The 12,542-nt window shown below is 44.2% G+C and overlaps 1 protein-coding gene across 2 annotated transcripts in view; it reads left to right on the forward strand.

Moving 5' to 3' along the window:
- The window catches only part of DAXX (death domain associated protein), a 69,690-nt gene extending 58,472 nt beyond the window's left edge, over positions 1–11,218 (forward strand). For both annotated transcript variants that reach the window (XM_040324956.1, XM_040324955.1), the window contains exons 7-8: positions 7,435–7,570; positions 10,564–11,218. In XM_040324956.1, the coding sequence (XP_040180890.1) occupies positions 7,435–7,570; positions 10,564–10,617 (190 nt within the window). In that variant the 3' untranslated portion in view covers positions 10,618–11,218. The remainder of the gene's footprint in view (positions 1–7,434; positions 7,571–10,563) is intronic.
- The last annotated feature ends 1,324 nt before the right edge of the window (positions 11,219–12,542 follow it).

Here is a 12,542-nt window from a genome sequence, read left to right on the forward strand (position 1 = left end):
AATTTTTCCTTATCTCTTTTGCTGCTTTGGACATACTTTTGTTTGCAGTAGTGTGGGAGGAGTTTACACACACAAACACATTGTTCATTTTATTAGTTTTGCATTATGATTATTCTGCTCAACAGTTTCAGAAAAGGGTAGCAGGAAGTAATCTATTATGCAAAGTGCTTATCAAATTGTACAGCAGTACAAATAAAAATAAAAGGAATAAAGGACAACACATAATGTCCCCGGGGTTGGTTATCGGTCTATGGTAGGGTGGAGCATGGCCAGTTTCTAGGACACCAATGTTTGCATAAAGGGATGAATAGTGGAAGTTGATGGAGAGGGATAGATGTATCAAGACCTTAAAGCGGAGTCCTGCCGGAAAAAAAATCAGCAGCTACAAATACAGCTGACTTTTTTAAAATAAGGACACTTGCCTGTCCAGGGTGCCCGCGATGTCCTTACCCGAAGTGGACCTGTCCCTTGGCTCCCGGGGGCAGGTGCCGGCATCTTCAGTAAGGGAATCGGGAAGTGAAGCCTTGCGGCTTCAGAGCCTGGTTCCCTACTGCGCATGCACGAGTCGCGCTGCATGTTCGGAGTGGTCACTTCTGGGACCTGTGTGTCTCCCAGAAAACAGCGGGGGCGGAAGAGGGGCCGGACATGGCGTAGATCGTCTCGAGTTCTGCAGCGATCTTTCGCTCGCTGGAAGTGGGAGCAAATACCTGTATTAGAGGTTACACTTGTCACCTGATGTGCCAAATGTGACACTGGGGGGGGGAATCTGAAAAGCTGAAGTTCAATTTTTGGGTGGAACTCCGCCGCTTTAAGATTATATGATAAAGTAGAGATGGAAGGCCAGCAGGATAGAGGTTCATGAAACACTGGTAAGGGCTGCTTGCTTCCAACAGACACACTTCTTCTTGTGCCAGGAGATCTGGGTTGAATCTCTCTGGGGGAAGCTTGGAGCACCAGGGCTGCCGGATAGAAAGGTACTTATCCATTTTTTCCGATTCAGGTTTTTGGTGTAGTATCGCTGAGTTACTTCAAAGAAAAGGATTTTATAGCAAGTGCAAAATATATTTTTAAGAAATGCCATTAGCTTGTCTACCCCTTCCTTTTAGGAGGGGGGGTTTTAGGGAAGCTGAGGAATCTCAAGATGACCAAAATTTGCTTTTGATATTGGCACAGCGGGATTGTACGTACTCGTTTTACTACAGGAGACCTCTACAGCTATGCCTGCTTTGTCTTGTTGCATGCTATTTAGTATGATTGTGGTACTCAAGTTTGACTTGTCATGTATTCTATGTGTGGGCTACCAATTCTACCTGAAAATGCTGGATGGTGGGCTGATCTTTGGCTTCAGCATTTCTAAGTATCAGTGTGTGGCGTCTGAGCACCTGATCTGCATGTTTTTCCAGGTTGGTGAAAAAGGTTCAAGCCAAAGGCTGCTGGGAAACACTGTTGCCACAGTTTCTTGGAAGTTTGAGTGAATTCATATGGCAGGGCTCGACAAATCCCTGTCGCCAGGGCGACTAGAAATAGTGTCCTGGCGACTTGGCTTGGAAGCTGGCGCCATCTGGTGGTGAGCCGTTGGTATTACAAGTTAAGCTATTGTCTATTACAAGTTAAACAGCAATTCTAATGTCATTTTTCACTATTTTTCAATGCCATATTCTTCCCTCTAATTAGAACCCCCAAACATTATATATATTTTTTATCCTAACACCCTAGAGAATAAAATGGCGATCGTTGCAATACTTTCTGTCACGCCGTATTTGCGCAGCGGTCTTACAAGCGCACTTTTTTTTGGGAAAAAATTCACTTTTTTTTATTAAAAAATAAGACAACAGTAAAGTTATCCCCATTTTTTGTAATATTATGAAAGATAATGTTACGCCGAGTAAATTCATACCCAACATGTCACGCTTCAAAATTGCGTCCGCTCATGGAATGCCGACAAACTTTTACCCTTTAAAATTTTCATAGGCGACGTTTAAAAAAATCTACAGGTTGCATGTTTTGAGTTACAGAGGAGGGCTCTACCAATCGCGGCGATACCTCACATGTGTGGTTTGAACACTGTTTACATATGCGGGTGCTGCTCACGTATGTGTTCACTTCTGCGCGCAAGCTCATCGGGACGGGGTGCGTTTTCTGGCTCCTAACTTTTTTAGCTGGCTCCTAGATTCCAAGCAACTTTGTCAACCCCTGTCATATGGTACCAGCCTGTGGTGTGACCCACCCCATACCATCCCATCCCATCAAAATCCATATACATGTATAGCCAAACTGATGGACGTTGTAGAGTGAACAGATCTTTACTAAGTCTACTCTGCTGATGTGTTAAAGCTAAACTCTAAGCAAAGTGTGATTGCTTTAGAAATAAGACTACCTACTGTGTGTTGGCTTCTTTTTTTTTATTTAGAGTGTCATATGTTTTATAGACTTGTTTTGCATTCATGCGGTGGCTAGGCTGAGTTTGGGGCAAATTTTTGTTTTTTAAATCATGGGTAAAGGAAGACTATATTTATGTTTTTACTATATTGAGATGGCCCACCCTTTGGAGCTATAAAAGCTTCAACTCTTCTGGGAAGGCCGTCCACAAGGTTTAGGAGTGTGTCTATGGGAATTGTAACGGAACGTCCCACACTCCGCTTGAGTGCTTCCGTCACATACCGCGTCCTATCAGTCTGGATATAGATATCAGATATTCCAGCTGCCCTCAACACACAACGAGACGAGACTTGTTTGTGTGCTAAACATGGAGTTTTTAATAGAACCAAGAATGCAACCTTATATACAGTTTAAAGAGGAGGTAACCAGAACATAAATTAACATGAGCTAATTAACTATTTACCCAGACTAGGCGACTCATAGATATGACCTTTTAGAGTAGACGTCCCGTCTCTGCTCACCTGCTATACAATACACAATATCATAAGTGTAAACACAGGACATCTTCACACAATAGCAGGGTCAATTAGCATCTAACAGAATGTGTCCCAACATGATGAATGAGTCACTCTTAAAATTAACCCGTTGAGTTCAGAATCAACAAACCGTAAATAGTTCTTTACAGATATCCTGGAATTTATTGTGGATAATAATTATAATGATCCCATCTCAGGTAGTCCAAGATATAATTTCTTAGTCATCCTATGCCCCTAGTGGACATAGGATGATTTTAGACATAAGAGGGTCAGAGTCTGTCACATTTTTCCCCCATCAAAAGTCGACTAACAAGGTCCCAGACTTCCACCTGGTCTGGACATGCGTTAGTCGGACAAAGTGAACTCACAGTCTGTCCGCATGACCTCCAATCTTGGCTGCAAGGAGTAGTTGACACCAGTAGATGTGGGGCAGAGGTCATCGACTCTCTGTCCGGCTGCCAGCGCTTGAGCTGGGTGGTTTTTAACATTCCGGGGCTTGGTCTGCTGCTGGGCAGAGGGGCTGACCACCCCAGCTTCCTGAAGCTGTAGGTGCTAGGCAGGGGCCAGCGGCGCCCTGCCCTTTTGCCAGCACTTCTGCTGGGGACTCCACATCATCCGCCCCGGCTAACCGTTTGGGAAGGAGGCTGGAATCCTCCACACCCAAACTGTGTAGCTGCCATTGGGGAGGTGAGTTGGCTGCTTCCTTTTCCGTTCCCTCATCTGGCTTCTGGGACAACATGTCTGTGGTACTGTCTCCCAGATGCACGGGTCTTTGCTGGGGAGGAAAGACCACGTTCTCCACCCTGGCCAACAGTTGGGGAGGGACGATGAACACCTCTCCCTTCTCCCCCTGTATCTGCTGCTGGGAAGTGATCGCCACCTTCTCACCCTGAGCCTCCGGAAATGCCACAGGGGTGAGGCAGCGGTCTTGAACCCTCTGTCCGGTGACCAGCGCTTTAGCTGGGGAAGTTCCTTGCAACTCCACAGATACTGCTGTTGGTGATGGGCAAAGCATAGTGAAGTGTAGCCCTGATACCAGCTCTTCTGCTGGAGGCTCCCCAGGTTGTTCTTCCTCAGCAGAAAAGTCTATCAAATCCCCTGTCTCTGCAACTGGTGTCTGGGGATAGAGGTTCACCATCTCCTGTCCGTGGAACCCAGAAGATGCTCTCGGTGCTGGGCAGAGGTTAGCAGTACTCTGCCCTGCTGTCAGCACTTCATCTTTGGGGATGGCAATATCCAGATTTTCCACTGCCGACTCTCTGGCATACTGCTGGACAGGCACATTCCTCCATCCAAGATCATCCCATGCAGAAACAGGATCATCAAGGTCAGTCAGCATTTGCCTCATCCGCCATAAGACCTCTGCGTCCATAGCTGCGGGGCAGGTTGGCGAAGCACACTGTTACTCTGCCACATTGCCGACTCTTCAGCCAGGATTTCAGCATTGTCCACTGGTATTTCCTGATAGTCCCAGGCAAAGGGAGCCCAGTCCTGGTGCTGAGCAGTCTCTAGCAGCCGTCTGTAGAGCCGTCCCGTCTCCGCTCACCTGCTATACAATACACAATATCATAAGTGTAAACACAGGACATCTTCACACAATAGCAGGGTCAATTAGCATCTAACACAGGGGTCTCAAACTCAAATTACCTGAGGGCCACAAGACAAGTTTTCATATGCCATGGGGGGCCGCATGCAAACTTTCAAACTTCAAAAACAACAGTACTGGTGTCAGCGAACACAATATTAACCCCCAGCACTGGTGTCAGCGAGCGCATTATTACCACCAGCATTGGTGTAAGTCAGGGGTTGACAAATTTGCTTGGAATCTAGGAGCCAGCTAAAAAAGTTAGGAGCCAGAAAACGCACCCCGTCCCGACGAGCTCGCGCGCAGAAGCGAACACATACGTGAGCAGCGCCGCATATGTAAACGTGTTCAAACCACACATGTGAGGTATCGCCGCGATTGGTAGAGCGAGAGCAATAATTCTAGCTCCTCTGTAACTTAAAACATGCAACCTGTAGATTTTTTTGAACGTCGCCTATGAAGATTTTAAAGGGTAAAAAAGTTTGTCGGCATTCCACAAGCGGACACAATTTTGAAGCGTGACATGTTGGGTATGAATTTACTCGGCGTAACATTATCTTTCATAATATTAAAAACAATGGGGATAACTTTACTGTTGTCTTATTTTTTAATTTAAAAAAGTGTAATTTTTTCCCAAAAAAGTGCGCTTGTAAGACCGCTGCGCAAATACGGCGTAACAGAAAGTATTGCAACGATCACTATTTTATTCTCTAGGGTGTTAGGATAAAAAATATATATAATGTTTGGGGGTTCTAATTAGAGGGAAGAAGATGGCAGTGAAAATAGTGTAAAATGACATTAGAATTGCTGTTTAACTTGTAATGCTTAACTTGTAATACCAACGGCCACCACCAGATGGCGCCAGCTCACATCTGGTGGTAATAACTTGTAATACCAACGGCTCACCACCAGCTCACAAAAAAAAAAAAAATTTTTTTTTTTTTTTTTTTTTGCTCCCCCCACTTCCACCCTGCCTGCGGGCCATTTATAACTGGTCCGCGGGCCGCAAATGGCCCGCGGGCCGGTACTTTGAGACCACTGATCTAACAGAATGTGTCCCAACATGATGAATGAGTCACTCTTACAATTAACCCATTGCGTTCAGAATCAACATACAGTAAATAGTTCTTTACAGATATCCTGGAATATATTGTGGATAATTATAATGATCCCATCTCAGGTAGTCCAAGATAACATTTCTCAGTCATCCTATGCCCCTAGTGGACATAGGATGATTTTAGACATAAGATGGTCCTAGTCTGTCACAGGAATGTTTGACTATTCTTCCAGAAGAGCATTTGTGAGGTCAGGCACTGAGGTCTGACAAAAAGACCTGCCTCAGTTTCCGCTCTAATTCATTCCAAAGGTGTTCTATCGGTTGAGGCCAGGACTCTGTGCAGGCTATTCAAGTTACCCTAGCCCAAACTCACTCATCCATGTCTCTATGGACCTTGCTTTGTGCACTAGTGCACTGTCATGTTGGAACAGGAAGGGGCCATCCCCAAACTGTTCCCACAAAGTTGGAAGCATGAAATTGTCCAAAATGTCTTGGTATGCCGATGCCTTAAAGTGGATGTAAACCCAATTTTTATTTTTTGTTTTTTTGATGTCACAATGTACAGTATAAGATTTCCTATCATTTTTGCCCAGTGTTGCCACACAGAGTTAATCCAGCTCTGAGCAATCCTCTTGTATTGTTCAATAAATTAAAACGGACTTGCTGAGAAAAACCTTAGTCCGTTCCGCCCCCTTGCTGTGAGTGACAGGTTATTTACATATCTCATGCACTAGCCTGAAGACAGGCATTATTTTTTAATTCCCACCCCCACTCCTATTCTGAGTCATGTGGTTACTTTTCTGGATTTTGACTGTAGGTTGGTGATCATTCAGTGTAAAAAATACATAGGAAAAAATTCATGTTGACAAGGGGAGTGTAGAGGAGGGCAGAGAGTCTACTGACATGACAGCTCCACCCACCGAGCTCCAGACAACGGATCCACCCACATAATCTGCAGTTTTTCGGGTCTCATAACAGACAGAGGGGAGACTTTTGATAGGTGAGGATACATGCAGGAGGCATCTATATCCTTATAGATCAGCACTATGGCAGTAGTTTAGAATGGATGAGTGCGTTTACATCCACTTTAAGAGTTCCTTTCTCTGGAAATAAGGGGCTAAGTCCCACCCCTGAAAACCAACCCCCACACCATAATTCCCCCTCCACCAAGTGATTTGGACCAGTGCACTAAGCAAGGTCCATAAAGACATGGATGAGGGAGTTTGGGGTGGAGGAACTTGACTGGCCTGCACAGAGTCCTATCGGGTTGAGGTCAGAACACCTTTGGGATAAATTGGAGCCGAGACTGTGAGCCAGGCCTTCTCGTCCAACATCAGTGCCTGACCTCACGAATGTGCTTCTGGAAGAATGGTCAAACATTCCTGTGACAGACTCGGACCCTCTTATGTCTAAAATCATCCTATGTCCACTAGGGGCATAGGATGACTGAGAAATGATATCTTGGACTACCTGAGATGGGATCATTATAATTATCCACAATATATTCCAGGATATCTGTAACAAACTATTTACTGTTTGTTGATTCTGAACTCAACGGGTTAATTGTAAGAGTGACTCATTCATCACGTTGGGACACATTCTGTTAGATGCTAATTGACCCTGCTATTGTGTTAAGATGTCCTGTGTTTACACTTATGATAATGTGTATTGTATAGCAGGTGAGAGGACCTCTCCCAACTCCAGTACTTTTCTCACGACCCAGTCAATTTAAAATAAAACACACTGCTATATTTATTTTCTGTTGTGTATGAGGGATTGTACCTGCAGGAAGACTGACCTACAGTCAGCAGGTACACAATGTTTATCTGCAGTGTAATATTACGCTTGGCAATGTATAACATTTCTTTTTTTTCCAGAGTGAGCAATTCCTATACATCCTACTTAAGCCCTTCCGAGCCTTGCAGTGACAATGAGCACGACATTACACTAGACTTGATGGTGACCTGCAGCCCACAGATGACCCCAAACAGGACACCATCCCGACATAATAAGGTGAGCAGAGATGTACATGCGTTTTGTTTTTAGATGTTTCTTTTTCTACCATTGAGGGACACAGGAATTCGTAGAATTTTTAGACTGGGGTAATACTGAGGCTCCATTCACATCTAGGCGGACGAAATCGCGGCGTTTTGTCCCGCGAATTGCGGTGGCAAATAGCGGCGTTTTGTACCGCGATTTGCGGCGACAAAATGCCGCGATTGTCCGCCTAGATGTGCCCCTCTATGGAGATGGTCGCCGAAAGCCGCCTGAAAAAAAGGTTGGGACCTTTTTTTCAGGCGACAGGCGTTCGGCGTGGAGATGTGAACCATCTCCATAGAGGGCAATGTGTTTCCAGCCCTCTGGCGGCAGCGGCGTCACACTACAGGCGACAAAACGCCTAGGTGTGAATGGGGACTGAGAGAGACACAATAACAACAAAAGCATTGGGCAACATGAAAAAACCCCTCCTACAACCATCATTCCTCTGTATTTACTCGTGTGCTTAGGAGAGTGGAGAGGTTTTCTTCACCGCTGCTGTCCTCTGATCACTTAGAAGATTTTTCTGCTATCAGCAAGCTACTGCTAAATTCATGTTGCATATATTAAATCCGGGAAATCTTTCCGGTTCGCCAACAGCACTGGTAGATTTAGGCTGAATTCTTTTTTTTTTTTTTTTAGCTAGTTTTACAGACCTTAAAAGTTATGTTGTATATTGGGCAGAAAAAAAATGCACTACATTTCTGCAATTTCCCCACATTTTATCTGTTTTAAAGGTAAATGTTTTTTCACCTTTAATGCATTCTATGCATTAAAGTGGAGGTTCACCCGGAAATTGCTATTTTTAACCTTAGATTGAGGCTCATTTTGTCTAGGGGAATCGGCTAGTTTATTTAAAATCGAAGCTGTACTTACCTTTTTAGAGAGCGATCTTCTCCGCCGCTTCCGGGTATGGGCTGCGGGACTGGGCGTTCCTATTTTGATTGACAGTCTTCCGAAAGGCTTCCGACGGTCGCATCCATCGCGTCACGATTTTCCGAAAGTAGCCGAACGCCGGTGCGCAGGCGCCGTATAGAGCCGCACCGACGTTTGGCTTCTTTCGGCTATTCGTGACGCGATGGATGCGACTGTCGGAAGACTGTCAATCAAGAAGGAACGCCCAGTCCCGAAGACCCATACCCGGAAGTGGCGGAGAAGATCGCTCTCTACAACGGTAAGTAATGCTCGGATTTTAAAACAACTAGCCGATTCCCCTAGACCAGTGGTCATCAACCCTGTCCTCGGGGGCCCACTAACAGGCCAGGTTTTATGTATTACCTTGGGGAGATGCAGACTAGAATACTGCAATCACTGAGCAGCAAATTATATCACCTGTGATGTATTTCAGTTATCTTGCAAACCTGGCCTGTTAGTGGGCCCTGAGGGACAGGGTTGATGACCACTGCCCTAGACAAAACGAGCATCAATCTAAGGGTAAGAAAAAATGTATGGGTGAACTCCCGCTTTAAGGTGAAAAAAACATCTGATGGTGCATTGCCAGCACCCTTGATCTCCTGAGACCATACTGATCATCCTAACACAATCCACCTGGAGCGGTAACTTTCTTTCTTCCTATTCTACACAACATAGGCCAAGTTATTCTATGCCAAGATGAGAACTGGGAGAGCTGCTTAACCACTTAATACCCGGACCAAAATGCAGCTAAAGGACCTTGTCCCTTTTTGCGATTCGGCACTGCGTCGCTTTAACTGGCAATTGCGCGGTTTGTGAGACGTGGCTCCCAAACAAAATTGCCGTCCTTTTTTTCCCCACAAATAGAGCTTTCTTTTGGTGGTATTTGATCACCTCTGCGGTTTTTATTTTTTGCGCTATAAACAAAAATAGAGCGACAATTTTGAAAAAAATGCAATATTTTTTACTTTTTGTTATAATAAATATCCCCAAAAATATCTAAAAAAAAAATATTTTTTTCTCAGTTTAGGCCGATACGTATTCTTCTACCTATTTTTGGTAAATGAAAATCTCAAACGTTTATCAGGTGGTTTGCGCAAAATTTATAGCGTTTACAAAATAGGAGATAGTTTTATTGCATTTTTATTAATTCTTTTTTTTTTTTTTACTATTTATGGCGGCGATCAGCGATTTTTTTTTTTTTTTTCGTGACTGCGACATTATGGCGGACACTTCGGACAATTTTGACACATTTTTGGGACCATTGTAATTTTCACAGCAAAAAAATGCATTTAAAAATGCATGGTTTGCTGTGAAAATGACAATTGCAGTTTGGGAGTTAACCACAGGGGGCGCTTTTGGGGTATGTGTTCCCTGAAGTGTGTTTACAACTGTAGGGGGGTGTGGCTGTAGAAGTGACGTCATCGATTGTGTATCCCTATAAAAGGGATGACACGATCGATGACAGCGCCACAGTGAAGAACGGGAAAGCCGTGTTTACACACGGCTCTCCCCGTTCTTCAGCTCCAGGGACCGATCGTGGGACTCCAGCTGCAATCGGGTGCCGGTCACGGAGCTTCGGACCGGGTCGCGGGAGTGCGACCGGGTACTAGTACAGGACGTACCTGTACATACATGTGCCCAGCCGTGCCATTCTGCCGACGTATATGTGCAGGAGGCGGTCCTTAAGTGGTTAAACTCCTTGATATATAGGAAGTGTGTACAGGTCCCAGTGTGGGTGCGTGTCCTTCCTTCAGAAGTCTGTATTCTTATCTCACTACACTTTGGATCTTCTGTCCAGAACAGCAGGAGGAAGATAAAGATCCTTTAGCTTTCCACTTGCTGGTAGATCTCAAATGGTCATATGTGGGATTTCATCGTTTTTATTCAATGTATTCATAACCAGAAAATATGTATAAAACCTGAAATGGCTACCTATGTAAAGTTCTCCTTTGTTCACCGAATGTTTTTCGATCTCCTTTTTTTTTCGTTTGTCTCTCCTGTCCCCCTTCCCCACATACCCCACCCACCGTTCCCCATCCTTTCCTCTGCTCCAGACTGATGCTGCCACACAGTGTGACCCAGATGAGGTGATCGTTTTGTCCGACTGAATCCAATGTGAGAAGATCGGGGGCCATGGCAGGCTGCGTGATGTTTGGAGCTGATGGACATTAGAGGAATAGCAGAGAGTGTTACTTATATGGAAGTAGGGTATGTTTTGTTAGGTGGGGGGGAGTCCAGAGGACGACTCCTGGTAGATATGAGTGTGTTACAGAACCTCAGGGGGGGGGTCCAGCGGATCAGACTTTCTTTTGGGGCGTTAATATAAGATCTTCTGGAGAGGCCAAATGTGTACCTGTGAGTAGGTCTTACCCTGGAGTATTTTATTTTACTCTGGGTATTTTTAATATCGCCTCTCACTTGTTAATTCTTATTTTATAATAAAAAATTAAAAAAAAAAATTTAAACCTCAAAAAAAAAAAAACTTTGAAATAAATGTTCATTTTATTATTCTCTGGCTCCTGTATTTGTATGCTGGGAGGATGCATAGAACTGAAGAGTACTGATCACGTGTCCTAATGGCAGGGATCTTAAATATAATCATTAAAGTGCAACTAAACTTTCAAACTATAAAGATTTGTAATTTTTATGTTGCAAACATTTGTAAATAGATACAAAGGTATATTATATATTCTTGTTTTTAGACAGTTTTTTTTTTGTGTATGTTTGTTTTTTTTTTGTTTTTTTCATTTACATTTCTTCAGTTTTCTGGCCTAGGCCAACATGTTCTACATCCCAGGAGTTTTCATTAAATTATTTTTTTTTTTCTTTCATCTGGAGGAGGGGCTTTTTTTTTTAGCTAAGCACACCCTCCTGCATGCCTCAGCTAAGGGCAGATCCCAGGAAGTTATTGCTACATGAATCATCTGCTCTTAATGTGTCATTTAACCCACATCATTAAAAACTATCAATAAATGCTGTATTACATGCTGTTTATACTCGGTCACTATGGGTTTCGTTTTCTGTATTCTGCAAGACTGGTTGATCCTGCTATTCTCTTTCTTCTGTCTATGTCCCCACTGCAGTTGGGGGATTCTGTTTTTCAGTTTTTAGTCCATTTCTATGCTGACCATTTCCTCAAACACATCTATAGAAGGAATACCCTCCAGAAGGGAAACAGGGGGACCATTATGGGCACAACAGACTGTAGGAACTCAATAAAAAAAAAATATATACCTTATTTATCGGGGTATTGCGCGCTCCGGCGTATAGCGCGCACCCCTAAAGTGGACCCGCATTCCTGTAAAAAAAAACATTTTAGTACTTAGTTTTGGTGTCTTGCGCGGCGGCCTCGTCGGGTCCGGCGTCCGTCTGCGGCTTCGGTGGTGTCCTCCTCGTCGGGTCCGGCGTCCTTCTGCGGTGTCCTCCCCGCTCGATCCCCGCGCCGAGTTTGAACCACTGCGCCGGCATATACCGAGCGCAGTACACTCGGGTATAGTCGGGCAGGCTCTGCTCCTCTCGCGGTCACGTCCTGTACATCCAGGACGTGACCGCGAGAGGAGCCGAGCCTGCCCGACTATACCCGAGTGTACTGCGCTCAGTATATGCCGGCGCAGTGGTTCAAACTCGGCGCGGGTATCGGCGTATATCGCGCACCCACGATTTTGCCCTGAATTTCAGGGCAAAATAGTGCGCGATTTACGCTGATAAATACGGTAATATACTTTATTACAAATCATTAAAAATAGGTAACAGAATAATTGCAGCTATTCATTTGCATGCATGAACAACACAGTACTGATCAATAACGGTATACTTGACCATAATTGACTCCTTTCAAAAAAAAAAATAGGGTTTTGTAGTTTGTTCTTCAGGGACGCTCATATGCAAGTACGTTCTATAATATAAAAAAAATCATTAGATCTCACACATAATCCATATAGAGATAAATGTAATACACAGCTATCATAGTTACCCAAATGTTAGAAACTTCAATAAGCTCAGCCGCAAAAGTTAAAAAACCAAAGTGAAAATA

The sequence above is a fragment of the Rana temporaria genome, chromosome 9 (genome assembly GCF_905171775.1).
Source record: "Rana temporaria chromosome 9, aRanTem1.1, whole genome shotgun sequence".
In the NCBI taxonomy this organism is placed as follows: Eukaryota; Metazoa; Chordata; class Amphibia; order Anura; family Ranidae; genus Rana; species Rana temporaria.